This window comes from Ursus maritimus, unplaced genomic scaffold, assembly GCF_017311325.1.
Source record: "Ursus maritimus isolate PB19 unplaced genomic scaffold, ASM1731132v1 scaffold_25, whole genome shotgun sequence".
In the NCBI taxonomy this organism is placed as follows: Eukaryota; Metazoa; Chordata; class Mammalia; order Carnivora; family Ursidae; genus Ursus; species Ursus maritimus.
The window spans coordinates 9,556,029-9,572,083 of record NW_024425008.1 but is presented as its reverse complement, the minus strand read 5'-3'; the positions used below and the strand labels follow the sequence as shown (position 1 = coordinate 9,572,083).

Here is a 16,055-nt window from a genome sequence, read left to right as displayed (position 1 = left end):
GGGAGCTCAGGAAGAAGCCTGATTAGTTAGGACCAAAGAGATTACAGTTTTTCCTACTCATTCCAGCTACAGTTAACGAAAGAGTCCATTACACATATACTGAGATTCTGGGCAAGATTTTTTTGTTTAAAAGGCTCACTTACTAAGTGAGCACGGGGACCTTTTTTTTTTTAATTGCTCAGATTGTCCAACTCTCTCCATAAGGGAGGAATCAGAGGCCCAGAGAGGGCCCGGAAGTCATCTGAGGCCACCCAGCAGCGAGTGGCAGAGTCTAGAGCCTGTCCGGGGCGCAGTGTCCCTTGTGAACTCCAGCCCCGTGCTCCTTTCAAACACGGATGCCAGCTTGGTTTGGAGCTGCCATGGGCCTGGGGAGAGGGGAGGAAAGTGGGCCAAGGGTTCAGGGCTTAGTATAGCTCAGCACAAGGGCTTCTGGAAGCCTCAGCTCACTCAGGGTCCTCCTCCTTGAGGCCCTAAATGCCTCAGATATGAGCTTGATCAGGGCTAAGCCTGAGACAGGGCCCTAGACCCTGCCCCACAGGCCCTTCCCTCCCTTCCTCAGCAAAGACTCCTCACCTGCTCCGCATGGACGCACACCTGGCTCAGGCACTCCTCCTGAGTGAAGCCTAGCGCAGCTTGGAGCGAGCACTGGACGAGGAGTCAAAAGCCTGGGGATCCAGCGTGGCCCGGCCACTTTGTAGCCGAGCAGCACTGGGCGGCTTCTCTTACCTCTCTGAGTCCCTTGGCTATCAAAACCAAAGAGCAGAACTCTCCAAAAGCAGATAGGGGCGTGGTAGTCACATTCCCACGATCACATGCATGGTTCCTCAGCAGAATGAATTCAAAACCAGCTCCAGAGTCAGGCTGCATGGGACTGAATCCCCCCGAGTGCTGGGCGAATTTGGGCAAGTACCTTAGTGTCCCTGTGCCTCAGTTTCCTCATCTGTAAAACAGGGATAATAGGGATGATAATAATAGGACCTATCCCCGTAAATTAGTTGTGAGAACATTAAGTAGGATAATATAGGTTGAGAGTTGAGAACAGTGCCCAGTACACAGTGAATGCTTAGTAAAAATCAGTCTTTGTTGTTCTTGCTCCTTGAACCATGATTAAACCCCAAATTCCCCACCTAGTAAATGATACGCAGTTGGAAGACACAGATGTTTGTCTGTCCAAGAGTCAAGCCTGGTGCCTGGGGCAGGACAGTGAGCGTGGGAATGGGCAATTGCTTAATACATGTAACTGGAAGTATGAACACCTGTAAAATGGGCACACGCGATGCCCTGGAGCCCCCTTCCCCAGAAACCCTCCCTCCCCCACCCAAATCATCTCCTCCAGGGGTGGAGGGCTGGTGAATGAATCTTTGAATGATACATATTCCTGTGTTTGATGTTCAGTAATAATGAGCTTGTATGCAGGCTGAGTCACCAAACCTGATTCACGTCTGTGCCGTTCATACAAAGCCATACAATTCCAGAGGCACAGCATCAACGATCCTGGAAATTCATTCATTCAACAACCATTAATTGGGTGCCTGGTAACCTCCTGATTCATGAGTCGGAAGTGGGTAAAACATTATTTAGAAGCTGCACAAGGGCAGGCAGATAACTTAATGTTATTGGGCACGTGTTCCTTAAGCACCTGTCCTCTGATCTTGAACAAACTATACTTACGTGGCCTTGTTTAGGAATTAATGAGAGCCAACTAATCTTTCAGAAGACCTCAATTTGCACTTTTGGTCAAAAGCCCATCAGCCTTTACAAATGAAGACCTGTCTTTCTGGGTTGGGCTAACTACTTTGCTAGTTAAGAGCTTTCTGTGTCTTTAAAAGTGGGCGGCACCCTGTCAAATGAACCCTAAAGCATAGGCTGAAGGCGCGTGAAGTCCCACCCACTTTCTGTGACGTCCTGTGCCCCGGCTTCTGATTGCCCGCCTCAGACGTCAATCGCGGGGCGTGTGTCTTGCTGGGACACAGTGGAGGTCTAGCCTGTGGTTTGCGGAGCGGTCGGGTGTATTCTCCGCTCGCCCCCACGCCCTCGAGGCCCCCGCCGCCCGACCCAACGGCGGAGCCAGCCAGTGGCTTCCGCGACGCCCTCCCGCACCGGATCGCTCCTCGCTGGGGCGGGACCTGGCCCGACGGCTCCGGTCACTATGGTCAGTGGTCGTGGGGGGAAGCGGGGGAGGAGGAGCTGGAAGGGGAGCGCGGTAGGCGGGCTCCCTGCCGGGGCGCATGTGCGCTCGTGGGACGGGGGACGAGCGTCAGGCTCAGTCCCCAGAGCGGGTCCCGCGGCGTTCGGACCCCTGGGAAGAGTGAGTCGGGACGGATGCTGGGGGCCCCCGCCCTTCCCGGGAAGGCCCTGCAAGGCCCCGCCATCCCCCGTGGACGCCCAGCGAAGGGGACCCAGCCCGGCCTCTAGGACTCCCGTCCCTGGCGCTCTAGTCCCTGGTGTCTAGTCCGAGGGTGCAGACCCGACGGCGCAAGGTAAGCGCCCTCGAGGGGAATGGGAACTGGAAGGCTCCAGGGCTAAGGGTCGGCCTCTTTGTTAAGTAGTCCCCCACTGGGCAGCTCACGGCGCCACCCACCCAGGGGCTTGGCCATCGGAGACGGCTCCCTCCAAGCCCCACAAGTGACCTGGGAGGTGCAGGAGTGGCCCGGTCGCGGGACCTCCTCACCATCCCGAAGATAAACAGATGGCATGTGCCTTAGGACGCACGTGGAGAGGCTGCCTCAAGTTGTGAGGGACGTGAATTAGGGGTCCAGGCAAAGCGAAGACTAGAGGGAACCCTGATTCAGAGTACTGCTGGAGCAGAAATGGCCCCAGAGACCCTCTGAACCAGGCCACACCAGGAAGGTGGGGAAACTGAGGCCCAGGTAAGGAAGGGGCTGGGACTGACTGTGGTAGACCTGGGACTTGAACCCAAGCCTCTGGACTCCCCAGTCCAGTGCTCCTTGTGTTGCATCAGTCCACCTTCCAGGTTGTGGGGGGAGGGGTCAGGCACTCTGCAAGGGACTGGGTGTGAGGACGGCCTAAAACCCTTTAATTCTGAGCCCCCTGCTCCAGGGAGCTGGTAGAGTGTAAGAGCTGGTGGCCCCCATGGCGGCTTGGGGTCACACAGCTCTGAGTTCAGATGCCGCCTCCACCCCTTGGAAAGCCAAGAGGCTTTGGTTGGTCTCCCCCCACCCCCACTCTCCGCACCCCAGCACTATTTTGCGCATCTGTACAACGGGCGCTGTGAGAACCAGGTGAGGTGATGCACGTGGGGCTCTCGACCCAGGTAACTAGCCGCGGCTGGTCCTGTGACAACAGAGTGGCTGTTGTCACAGGTGTCTGGTTCTTCTTGGCCTCCTCCCTCCCATGTCCGCGCAGGGAGATGGTCAGCCCTTCAGGACGCTCTGGGCTGGGGCACGGGCCAGCGCCTGGTCACGGACTGGCACATGCAGCAGGTCCTCCAAGTCGGGGGCGTCCTGGACAAAGCAGCCGGCTGCTGGGGGCATCTAGAAGCATCAGCTTCCTGCTTCGCCCCAGTGCCCGAGCATTTCCCTGGCTCTGCTGCTCCAGGAGGAAGGGGGCCCCGGTGTTTCTGCATCCGTCACCCACTAGGGAGTGGCTGGGGCTGGGGTCATAATGGGTTTCAAAGGCCACCCCAGAGCTGGAGGCTGGCATGCCTTCTAGAAGGCCACCATTGGGCAGCTGAGGACAGGGCAGGGACGGTGGGGGGCGAGGACCTGAACTTTTGGTCTCTGTGCTGCACAGCCAGGCCTCCGACCCCAGCTTCCCACGGCCCTGGACTCTGAAGACCGGAAGGTAGAGGGCAGATGGGGTCAGAGGCACCAAGGCCTCACCGTGGCGGGAAGGCTTGGGGGCCTGGAGAGGGGTGAAGTGGCTAACCCACCGAACCGGACGTCTGTCTGGGAATCACGGCCTGGGGGAGGGCTGTGCGGTGTCTGTCCTTGTGTACTCGGCATCCATTGTGCACCTACTGTAGTGACTGTTGTTTCTGCGTGGTGTGACTGGTGCTGTTGGTGCTGCTGGGGGGGCGGGGAGGGGGTGGAATGTCCTTGGGAAATCCAGCATCTTCTTTCCTCTCCCATTTCAAAGTCACGGGCTAAGCTGGAGGAAGGGTCCCATGTAGAAGACACAGAGCCCCTTAGGAAGGCAGGGGCCGGGATGAGGTGCAGGCCTGGGGCGGCCACTGACTGGGGCCATAGGTAACAAGTGCTCACTCAAAAGGCATTTACCATTTGGTGAGTCAATGAGTGTGAGAGGTGAACAGTAAAACCACAGGGCCCTTCTGCGCTTTGTTTTTATTTGTCAAACAAGCCCCTAGGAGGCAGGCACCCTAGTCAGGCCCCATGATGGGCAGTGATGAGAAAGACCAGGGGTGTGACCTCTCTTAGGAGCTCGCTGCCTGTTGGTCAAGACAGAGCTGGACACAAGCCATTCCTGAGCTACTGATCACGGCCTGGGAGGCCTGACCACGGGCTTTGCGAGCACAGCGGAGAGCTGGTACGCTCTGAGGGTGCAAGGAGTGTCAGGAAGGCCTCACAAGGGAGTCTTTTGAATGGGGTTTTGAAGCATATATAGGAGTATTCAGGAAGGATTTGAGGAATGGTACATTCCAGGCAGGATGGGACGGCGCTTAAAGGCCTGGAAACATGGGTAAGGTTGCGATATTCTGGGAAAGGTCTGTGTGGATGCATGGCGCTCTGAGGAGGGAGGAGAGAAAAGGAGGGAGGGTCAGGATGTGCTGAGAAGGGCTTCACATGCTGTGCTGTGGGCTTTCAGTTTTATTCTGCCGCTGGGGAAGGGGTGAGAACCATAACCTACTTCGGACAAGTAAGAGGTGGCTGACGTGGATGATCTCTCTGGCAGTGCGGTGGACGCAGGGTTGGAGGTGGCCAGGTGGGTGAGACCGGCTCACGCATCTGTTTGCCCACCCACTCAGTACGCATTTTTGGAGCATTACTGTGTGCCAGGCACTGGGGATCTTGACAGGCACGCAAAGTCCCTGCCTTCATGTTGTTGACATTCTAGTGCCGGGACAGACAGATTGCAAGGAAATGAGTGAACCTACATGGCAGCCAATGTGCTGAAGAAATGAAGCAAGTCAAGGTGGGGGGTGGGGGAGGGGCGACCTTACACAGGGCGCTCAGGGAGGTCCCCTCTGAGGAGGTGATGCTGCCTGAGTCTTAAGAAGAGGAGCATCAAAGGTCCTGAGGTAGAAATGGGCATGTATTGTTGGAGGAACAAAAAGAGGGCCATTGAGGCTGGAGCTCTGGGAGCATAAGGTAAGCAAGGCCAGCTGTTGTAGGACCCGGCAGGTTGTCCTCAAAAGGCTGAGTCTTTTCCTAAGTGAGGGGAGCCCTGGGAGGGAACTGAGGAAAGCTGTGCCCTCTTCTGGCTTCCATGTGAAGCAGCCTGCCCCAGCTGCTGTGGAGGATGGTGGTTGGGGGGTGGGGGGGCAGGAGCGGAAGCCGATGCTGTTGCAGCCTCCCTGAGGGCAGATGGTGGCGACTCTGGCCTGACCCAGGAGCAGAGCTGATGGGGAAGAGAGGAGTGCAAGAGGGGTCCTGGGTTTGGCGTGAGCTCTGGCTGGATGGAGGGGCCTTTTGGGGAGCTGGAAACCCCTGGAGGGGAAGCAGGTGTGTAGCAAGAGACCAGTTGGGGCACAGTAACTGGGGGTTGCTGGTCAGACATCCTGGTGGCTGCTGGCTGTTTGAAGCCAGAGCTTCAGGGAGAGGTCAGGGCCAGAGATGAAAATCGGAGGGTCCTTTACATGTTGTGTGAGTCCAGGCGTCAAAGGAGAGGTGGCTGGGGTCTGAGTTCAGGGTCTCTGCAAGGCTAGTCAATAACTGTGACCCAGGAGGGGTGGGAGCCCAGAGGCAGGGGCTTCCCTGTTTCCTTAGTGGAACAGCACAGAAGAGGCATGGGGGGGGCAGGCTGAGTAATAGCCCCCGAGGATGTCCACACCTAATCCCCAGAACCTGTGAATCAGGTCCCTCACATGGCAACAAGGGCCTCACAGGTGGGGTGACGTGAAGGGTATTGAGATGGGAGAGGGCCCTAGATCACCCAGGTGGGCCCAATGATGGAATCACAAAAGTCCTTATAATAGGGGCGGGCGGGCAGAGGCAGAAGGGTTAAAGTGAGGAGTTGCGACAGTGGAAGGAGGGCGATCATGGAAAGTGAAAAAGGTAAGGAAATGGGTTTTCCCCTGGAGCCCCCAGAAATGCAAGATAGCAAATCTGAGTTGATTTTAAGTCACGGAGTTTGTGCTAACCTGTTATAGCAGCAATAGGAGACCGGTTCAGGGCACTGGGTCATCCCTGTATCTTTTGCCTCCAAACATTGTAATCACTCATCAATTCCAAAATGGATCATTCTATATATTCCTGTATTATACATGCTGTCCTAATGTTGACAGTTCAAAGGGTGTTTCCCTCCAGCTCCAGCGGCAGCCCACTGTGGGTACCCCAGCCCCAGGCAGACAAGACCAGGGGTGGGGCCCCGGGGAGGCTTGGGAAGGGACAGGGACCTTCGGAGAGGAGAGGGGAGGTTGGCCGGGTTCTGAGGCCTGTCCGGGTGACCCCTGGAAGCCCTGGCCTCTGCTGTGAAGGAGCCGGTAGCTTGAGGTCAGGCCACGCGGTGAGTCGTGGCTTCTGCGGTACTGGGCCTGGTTAACGAGGCTGACTCAGCCTGTGGTCAGCCATGCCCGTGGAGCAGCCTCAGAGGGCGGTCGGGCTGGCCGCGGGCTGGCATTGCCCACTGGGGCCCAGGGTGGGCCTGTGAGAGGCCCACCAGCCCCTCAGAGCCAGAGTTCGGGGATGTGCATAGATGCAGGAAAGGGTACGTTGATGGGGGGCTCTGTAGGCAGAAGTGTGAGCCCAAGGCCTGACTATTGAGGAGCCGGCAGGAAGTGACAAGGGGGCACGTGTGAAGGCCAAGTGGGTTCTGTTCCTGGAGGATGAGAAGGTGCAGAAAGGCACCCAGGTCTGTGAATACTTTTATTTTTTTTTTTAAAGTCTGCTCCAAGCCCAGCGCGGAGCCCAATGTGGGGCTTGAACTCATGACCCTAAGATCAAGACCTGAGTTGAGATCAAGAGTCAGATGCTTAATCAGCTGAGTCCCCCAGGTGCCCCTGTTGAATACTTTTTGATGGGCTGGGTGAGCAGGGTCCAAGTCCCTACCAAAGATTGCCTCACTGTGTGACCTCAGGCAGATAGCTTGGCCTCTCTGTGCCTCCGTGTCCATTTGTAAAACAGATATTTCAAGGCTTAAATGAGATAGTCCACAGCCCCTGCCGTGGCGAATGCACAGCAACAGTGGTTTCTTCATTCAGCAAGTGATCCCTGAGCACCTGCTGGGCACCAGCTACTGTTCCAAGGACTTGGGGTACACCATGAACAAAAGGGACCAAGGACCCTGATCTTCTGGAGCTTTATGGTCCTACTATTTTGCTTCTCATGAAAGCCCAGGGAGACTGAATTCAGACATCGAGCTGTACCTATTCCAGGAGGAGCCTACTGAGAACTCCTGGGAGGGCAGGGGTCCTGCTTGGGGTCACAGGTCATCTCATGAGACTGGCCTTTAGGGCCGGTTGGACTGAGCTGCCGGAGCCTGCTCCTTTTGGCTCTGCCTCTCCCCATCCTGCAGATCCTCGAACAATGCTGGGCACATGGGGTTCCCTTGGGCAGGGATACAGAGCTGTGGGATAGGAACTCCCCCATGACCCTGGCGAGGGGGGCCACTCCCTGTCCCCGCTTGGAGGCATCTTCACCAGAAGATTTCAGGGCTTTGAACCAAAGTGGTTGGATGTGCAGATTGGGCTACAGGTGGCTGGTGAGCCTGGCTTTTTGCTGGTCTGAGGCTGGTGGAGCAATGCTCGGGGCTACCTGGCCAGGTTTCTGGTCTGTAGAGAGGCTTTGGAGAGCAGACCAGAGGAAAATGGGGAACCTGACTCTCCCCACATTTGGAGGGGGTGTGCCTCGGGCTGGGATCAGCTTTGCCACAGTAGCTGCTTGGTTTTCCACCCGGGCTCTGAGGCTGCGGGAGGAAACCAGGCCAGGGAGACCGAGGCCAGGCTCCCAGCGAGGACTCAAACCCGGTCTGAATGCCGAGCCCAACTGCGAGTGCATGGGGCTGGGTCCTAGGTTTGCCAGGGAAGAGCCAGTGAGGGAAGACCTGTCCTTTTCTCACTCTGAAATACAGGCCTCAACTTAACCTGCTAAATGCTGCTTCCAAGCGGAGTTGCCAGCTGCCTGACTTAATTAGCATGTATTTGCCAACAAGCAATTAAAGGCTAAAATCCTTTCAGGTGTCCTGACTAGGCCTATGCTTTCAACATAACATCCTGGAAATTTTCAGCCAGGATTAGAATATAATAAAATAACACCAATTAGAGTCAGCTAATGTCCAACCCAGAGAGCACTGTACCAGATACATGGGCCAGTACATTGAGGCTACGCCCAGGTTCTCCCTGGCATTTGAGACTCTAGTTTTTCCCCAGAGCTGTGACCAGGGCCATGTTGCTGGGGAGGGGGAAGGGGACAGGGACCTCCTGGAGCTGACTTGGGCCATTCTGGAAAGCCCTGTGCCCCCGCTGTTCCAATAAATACACCTGCAACCACTAGGGGGCGCTGGAGCTAACCCGAGGCTCCATCACCGGCGGTAAAGCACCAGGGAACCATTTGTCCGGAGGGGTAAATATTGAAATAGTATCGACTGAAGCAAAATAAAAAGGTCACGAGATCTGTAGAATAATCTGTATGCACATTTAAAACACACGCACACATAAAACAACTCTGTAGTTTTAAGACCAATTCATTCCACTTAAATGAGGTCCCCGGGATAGGCAGATTCAGAGACAGAAAGTCAGATGGGGGGCGCCTGGGTGGCACAGCGGTTAAGCGTCTGCCTTTGGCTCAGGGCGTGATCCCGGCGTTATGGGATCGAGCCCCACATCAGGCTCTTCTGCTATGAGCCTGCTTCTTCCTCTCCCACTCCCCCTGCTTGTGTTCCCTCTCTCGCTGGCTGTCTCTATCTCTGTCGAATAAATAAATAAAACCTTAAAAAAAAGAAAAAAAAAGTCAGATGGTGGTTGCAGGGGCTGGGGGGTGGGGAGTTAATGTTTAATGGGTAGAGTGTCGGGGATGGAAAGTGGTGATAGTTGCACAACCATGTGTGTACTTAATACCACAGAACTGTACACTTAAAAGTGGTTACGGGGGTATATTTGCTACGTACTTTCCCTCAATAAAAAGGTACTTATTGAAACACGTGCCACAGGGACTACCTATGGGGGGGGGGCATGGCAACAGGGACAAAGGGGAAGCCAGTGTTGACATGGGGCTCTGGAACCCCGAGTGTAAGGAGCTCCGCCCTCAGTGGCCAAGAGGAGCCCTGAACTGCTATTTAATATTTTTCCTTTAAATTTAGTAGCCTAAGGAAATTTGCCCCACAGGCCAGTTTATATTAAGGCAAGTGGAAAACCTAGATGGGCTTCCCTGGTCCAAGGTGTGTGTCCCTTTCCCTGATCTACGCTAATAGTCCCATTTTGACTGTTGGCGCTTCTCTACCATCTTAAGTACGTATCCTTACATAGTTCCGATGAATTCCTTAAACTCCTTTCCATGCCTCCCTATCTTCTCAGAAATGACTGAATACAACTACCTACACGTTCTCTGCTTGGGGCAGACAGAAGCAGCCCCGTTGTTTGCTTGGGGCAGACAGAAGCAGCGTTCAATACCGGGGGTACTGCTTTTTAATCCATGTTCAGAAAGACCCGAGCCCACGTTTAAGTCCACAGTCTGTAAAAACAAGCCTTTTGTTAGTGAGGGTGGGTAATGGGAGTCTGGAAAGAAGTGAGAGCGTGAGCGAGAGAATGCTGTCGGGCAGGCATGCCTGCTGTGTTTACACATACCTGAGGGGCCCCTTGCTTTTCCCTCAAAGCAGAAGTGGATTTTTTATTCTGAAACTTACAGGGTCCCGGGGGTCACTGCTTTATCAGCACATGGTAGTGGGAGTGCAGAGTGAACCGTAGTGCAGCAGCGTTTATACCAATAATGGAACTCTTCCATGATTTAGAATAGATCAAAACATGTTAATTTTTTTTTTTTTAAGATTTTATTTATTTGACAGAGATAGAGACAGCCAGTGAGAGAGGGAACACAAGCAGGGGGAGTGGGAGAGGAAGAAGCAGGCTCATAGCGGAGGAGCCTGATGTGGGGCTCGATCCCATAACGCCGGGATCACGTCCTGAGCCGAAGGCAGACGCTTAACTGCTGTGCCACCCAGGCGCTCCCAAAACATGTTAACTTTTCATAAAAATGCCAACCAAGTTAATAAAACTGGCTTGTTTTGTTTTGAAGTAAGCTCTGTGCCCCTTGTAGGGCTTGAACTCATGAGCTGGAGATCAAGAGTCAGCTCTACTGACTGAGCCAGCCGGGTGCCTCCAAAGCTGGCTTGTTTTACATTTAAAAAGTATTGCAAATGAAAATGGGACCCTGTGGGGCGGGCGCCTGGCTGGCTCAAGTCCATAGAGCTGCGACTCTTGATCTCCGGGTCATGAGTTCAAGTCCCACGTTGGGCACAGAGCTTACTTCAAGAAAATGGAACCCTTTTAGGCTCCCTGCTCTCTGGCCAAAAGACACTAGCACAGTGGGAAGGAGATAAAGGTAGTTGGAAGCCGCCTTTCTCCTTCGCAGGATTAGAAAGTTTGAAGGAAACTGAAAAGAGAATTACTTTCCCTCCAGATGTCCTGATGTCTTTTAACACCATGTCCAGACATCTTCTGTAAATCATCTCTTGTTCCCTCTGTGACAAGTGTCCTCAGACTGGGGGATGCTACTCTAGGCACTGAACTGGGTAGAGAGCTAGACTGTCTGCCCGGCTGCGGCCGCAGGGGCAGGAGGCTGGGACCTGGCCCGATGGTGCAGAGGCCCTAGTCTGCATTGCACACAGTGTTCCTTTAAGGACTAGCAGCCTTGTTCCCTCGAGAGCTAGACTCTGAGCTCTGTTTGCCTAGCAGTTTGGCTTGGTAGAATTTCCACGGGTTTGAGAGTCAGATCTGCATTAGATCACTTCCTGGCCCAAGGGACCTGACCTTGTCAGTAGAGTGGGTATAATAATTGTTGGTGGGAATAAATGAGATAATGGGGATATGTAAGCCTCTGTCCCAGAGCTTGGCACATAGTAGGTGCAAAATCATGGCCCCTGTTATTCTCTATATCTTGGACTTAGGATAGCAGCAGATCATCCAACCACCTCCCACACGTGGGCTTTCACCCTCAGGGTCACAGGACGACTGTTGTAATGTAGATATCACATCTGCATGGAAGACAGGAAGGAGGAGGAAGGAACAGGACATGCCATCTCTGTTCGTTTTATCCCAAACCAAAGCCTTCCCCAAGCCCCCCAGAATACTTGTCATGGATCCAGTTGGCCAGCCCTGGTCACTTGGATGCCCACAGATACAAGGAAGGCTAGAAAAAATCATTGAAGAGGAGGTTAAGGTTGTCATGACTTAGCCTGGACATTTTCTACCACATTGCCTGGAGTAAAACAGAGACTGTTAGTAGGGAAGAAATGGGTAGTGGCTGATGGAAAAACAGCCTACGGCATCGGCCCCAGAATGGTTATTTGACTCCTTGATGGTTCCCCTGCCCCCGTCTGAGCTGAAGTGAGGAAAGAGCCTGATGCTGACTTAATTTTGCAAAGAAGTGGGGGTGGAATGGAATGGAAGTTTCCAGAAATAAACCCCAGAATCTCCTCCCCCACCCACAAGCATTTGCATGCCCTGTTCCCTCTTTTAGAAAGCCTTTTCCTCCTGTTCTTCTTGGGACAACGTATTTCATCCTTCTCCACTCAGGTTTTTCTCTGGGAAGTGGGTGTGACCCCCCCCCCCCCCCCCACCCCACGGGGAAGGGCATGTTAGGCCACCAGAAAGGGAGAGAAGGAATAAAGTGTGAGTCCAGGGGAGAGCCCAAGCCTGACTTGGATGGGGTAGGGCAAGCAGGAAGGCTTCATGGAGGCAGTGGCTTTTATTCATTTAACAAACTCTCATGCCCTGCTCTGTTCCAGGCCCTGTGATGGGCCCTGGGGCATCAGGTAAATGGAAGGACTCGGGTAGTGTGATATGCTGTCCTGTGCCAAGGGAGGCCTGCGTGGCTTTTGGAGACCTTGATGGCGGGGGGCATCCAGGCCGCCAGAAATGCCTGGTCAAAGCACCTCTCCTCATCCTGGATGCTGGACATGGGAATTGGAACTAAAGCAGCTCACTGTCAGAAGTTTGAATCTGTCCAGTGTGGAGATGGGTGGCCCCAGAAGTCACTCACAGCTCATTGTATGATCCCGTGGCCCAGCTCTCTGCTTCCAGTGTGGAGCTCTGGTGAAATCTAATCAACAGAAATCCAGACTTTTTTTCCAGGTGGAAAGGGGCTTGCAACCTCGAGAATCCTCTGTAAGCCCTCAGCCCTATGGGCTGTCAAGTCCATGAGGAGGCAGAGCGGCTGCCCAGGAAAGCCCATGTAGTCAGAGGCATAAAGTGAAAGTGGTCAGCTCTGACAACACCTCTGTCCAATATGATGGCAATAAATGGATGGAAAACTGGATTTCCAATCACAAAAATCCCAAATAACACCAACTTCACAGCTGTGCGATATTGTGTAACTGTCCTCTTGGGGTGTGTGCAGGCACCGGAGCCACTTCTCTTACACTAAACGCCATGTAGCTTTGATACCAGTTCCTCGTACGTTATCTTCATGCTGGAATCAGAGCCGTTCTAGGGGTGGGTTGGAGGCAGGAGTGCACCTGCCACTTCTCTGGGCAGAGTCTGGGCAGGAACAGCATGAGGCAGAGAGGAGGCTGGCTGTTAGAACAGAGATGTCTCCTGCACTTTCCCTGGCCCCGAAGCCACCTCCTGCCATTACCTGCTCCCTGTGGATTTCTTCTCAGCCCTCCAGAGCCCTGCCTCTGGACCAGGAAGCTTATCTCTGGGTTGGAATGGACTCAGACTCAGGCTGGCTTCAGTATGGACTTCCACCGGTAGGTGGTACATCTGCAAGATGTTCTAACCTCTATTTCCAGCTTGTCGCACAGCGCTCTTGGTGCAGGCTGGATGTTCAGGAATTGGTGACGAATAAAAGAATGAATGAGACAGGAAGGACAGAACAAGGGGACACGTCATACTCCAGCATGAAGGCTCACTAGGTTCAAGGGGTTATATACTCTAAAATGAATCCATTCGGAAGTTACAGGATGACACCCCTACGTGATGGGGCTGACCCTGACTCCTGTCCAGGGAACTGACATCGGAGAGAACTGGGAATGTGCCTTTTGTGGGAAGGTACCACTCCCTATGTCATGTAACTAGCTGTTCAGAGGCTTTCTACTTGGTGGAAGCCCATCAGTTGTTTTGAAATTGTCACAGCTTTGCTGCTTTTTCTGTCTTTCAGAGCGAAACCTCTTTTAACCTAATATCAGAAAAATGTGACATTCTATCAATTCTTCGGGATCATCCTGAAAACAGGATTTACCAGAGGAAAATCCAGGTGAGACAGAGGTTTGCGGGGGAGAGATCTTAGAGCTAATGTGCTGGAGCTGGGACTGGAGTCAAAAGGTGCCACTTTGTTTTTTTGTTTGTTTTTGTTTTTAAAATATTTTATTTATTCGACAGAGATAGAGACAGCCAGCGAGAGAGGGAACACAAGCAGGGGGAGTGGGAGAGGAAGAAGCAGGCTCATAGCAGAAGAGCCTGATGTGGGGCTCGATCCCATAATGCCGGGATCACGCCTTGAGCCGAAGGCAGACGCTTAACCGCTGTGCCACCCAGGTGCCCCTAAAAGGTGCCACTTTGAAAGCAGAACAGCTTAGCATTGGTGCCAGGCTCCCAGGCAAATTAAAGGGCTCCTAGAATATTTTGATGTTGGGCATTTGCCTTAGTGAGAAATCTTTTAGTTAAGATATCTATATCTATATATAGAAAATTTAAAAAAAATTTTTAAAGCTTGATACTATCCTAAGTGCTTTATTCACCCACTGAGACCTCATTACAATGTTGCAAAGTCAGTACTTTTATTATCTACATTTTACAGCTGAGGAAACCAAGGCACAGATATTAAACGGCAGGCCCCCAGTCCTACAGCTAGTGAGTGGACAAGCTGGGATTTGGACCAGGTAGCCTGATCTCATAAGGTGCAACCCAGAACCACAGTGCTATGGCATCTCTCAGAGGGGAAGGGCTACTCCGGCTGGGCTTTGCAAAAGGGGAGTTTGCCAGGATGCAGGGACAGCTCACAGAACCAGGGCAGCAGGAGGAGCCTGGGCTCTGTCCATCTCTGGGGCAGCATGCCTCTGCTTCTCTCTCTCATCGGCAGGACTGTCTCCTGCAGCCACAGGGAACACTTCCTGGGGGCAGGAGCAAGGGCTGGGCCGCAGGGACTCATGTACCCTGGAGCCCTCTCAGGAGATGGGGTTCCCAAGGAGCATGACCTTCCCTGCTGGCCTGCCCTAGATGGGCCCCATTAGCTCCAAGCCTTCTCATTGTGGTGGTGGTTGCGGTGGGACCAGGGACTCCCTGACGCCTTGAAGACCGTGCTTTGCTATCAAAACCCGACTGTAGCCCCATGAGGCAGCAAAAGGAGCCTCGAGGGCATTTCAGAGGGAAATTGGCAGCTCAGAGCAGAGCTGGAGGTGGGTGGGCTGGGGAGGACTGGCCAGACACTTAGTTATGTCTGAAGAGGCCTGCTGTACCGACTCTGCGGACACAGACATCCCTCAAGGCCTCTGCTCACCCGTGCCTCCCCTGTGCCACGCACACCACTTCTGTTCCTCTCAGTGCTATTCCTCCAGGAAGACTTCCTAGACTTTTGATGCCACTGCTCCGAGGCACCCCTGTGCTTCCCATCCTGTCATAGTTGTCTAATGGTCTGTCTTCCCTGGACTGTAGGCTGCCCAAGGGTGGGCCATGTCGTGCTCATCACTCGGCACCTGCCGCAAGGACAGGCTCAGGATGTTTTTACATTTGTGTGATAGGATAGCTGGGAGACTGTGAAGGGGCAGCCAGTCTGAGAGGAGGCAGCAGGTGCTGCCTGGGGAAGGTGGACGCCCTGGTCCCCACAGGACATGACATGAGGGGTGATGGGGGTGCAGACATCCACATTTCCTTCTCTGCCCCACAGGAACTCAGCAAAAGGTTCACCGCGATCCGCAAGACCAAGGGGGATGGGAACTGCTTCTACCGGGCCTTGGGCTATTCCTACCTGGAATCCCTGCTGGGAAAGAGCAGGGAAGTCCTCAAGTGAGTGGGTGTTAAGGGACCGCTGGGTGGGCTCGGGGACCCTGGGTCTCCCTGAGGGGGTTTCCTAGGCGCAGGCCTGCCAAACGTGGAGAGTGAGCTGCCGTGGCAGGGATGGGGGCAGCCAGGCGGTCTGGGATGGAACCAGTGAGCTCATGGGTGCCGTCACTCTGGCTTGAGTTCACCTAGGTGGGGTGCATTTTTGCCTTTTTGAAGACTCACTCCAAGAAGAAAACGAAACTTTGACCGTTCTAAGTAGTTTCAGCCACCCCTGTTCTTGAATGTGTGTGTAGCCTGGGTCTTGACCCGATGCTGAGGAACGTCTCTGTCCAGCAGCTGCTTCCTAGAGTGACCCTTTAGGCCTTTGGGTCTAGGCTTACGTCAGGGCTTCTCTTGTGTCACCTTTCGCTCAAACTGCCTGGATCTTGTTGAGTGTGGTCCCAATTCAGTCGTCTAGCGCAGGCTTCTGTAGTTCTCCCCAACTCCCAGGAGACACTGCCACTGCTGGGTCTCAGAACGTACTCTGAGCAGCAAGGAGCTGAGACCTGCTTCTTGATCTTGGAGCTCTCACTTCCCTGGGAGGATCTGATGAAGCCCCCCCTCCCCCGCCCCACACGCCCCGCCCACGGGAGCAGAGTGGCCGTAGGGCACGGAGTACTCAGGCCCAATCCCTGGTGCTAGACCTACTTTGTGAGGGCAGCTCTCTCAGCGGCACTCCTGACCGTCCGGGCTGGGCTTTCTTGTTGTGGGGCTGTCTGGGCCT

At 54.1% G+C, this 16,055-nt stretch overlaps 1 protein-coding gene across 1 annotated transcript in view; it reads left to right on the top strand.

Annotated features, from left to right (window-relative positions):
• The first annotated feature begins 1,953 nt into the window (after positions 1-1,953).
• The window catches only part of OTUB2 (OTU deubiquitinase, ubiquitin aldehyde binding 2), a 19,733-nt gene continuing 5,631 nt past the window's right edge, over positions 1,954-16,055 (top strand). The window contains exons 1-3 of the mRNA XM_008698231.2: positions 1,954-2,152; positions 13,452-13,547; positions 15,177-15,295. Coding sequence (XP_008696453.1) covers positions 2,150-2,152; positions 13,452-13,547; positions 15,177-15,295 — 218 coding nt within the window. The 5' untranslated portion in view covers positions 1,954-2,149. The remainder of the gene's footprint in view (positions 2,153-13,451; positions 13,548-15,176; positions 15,296-16,055) is intronic.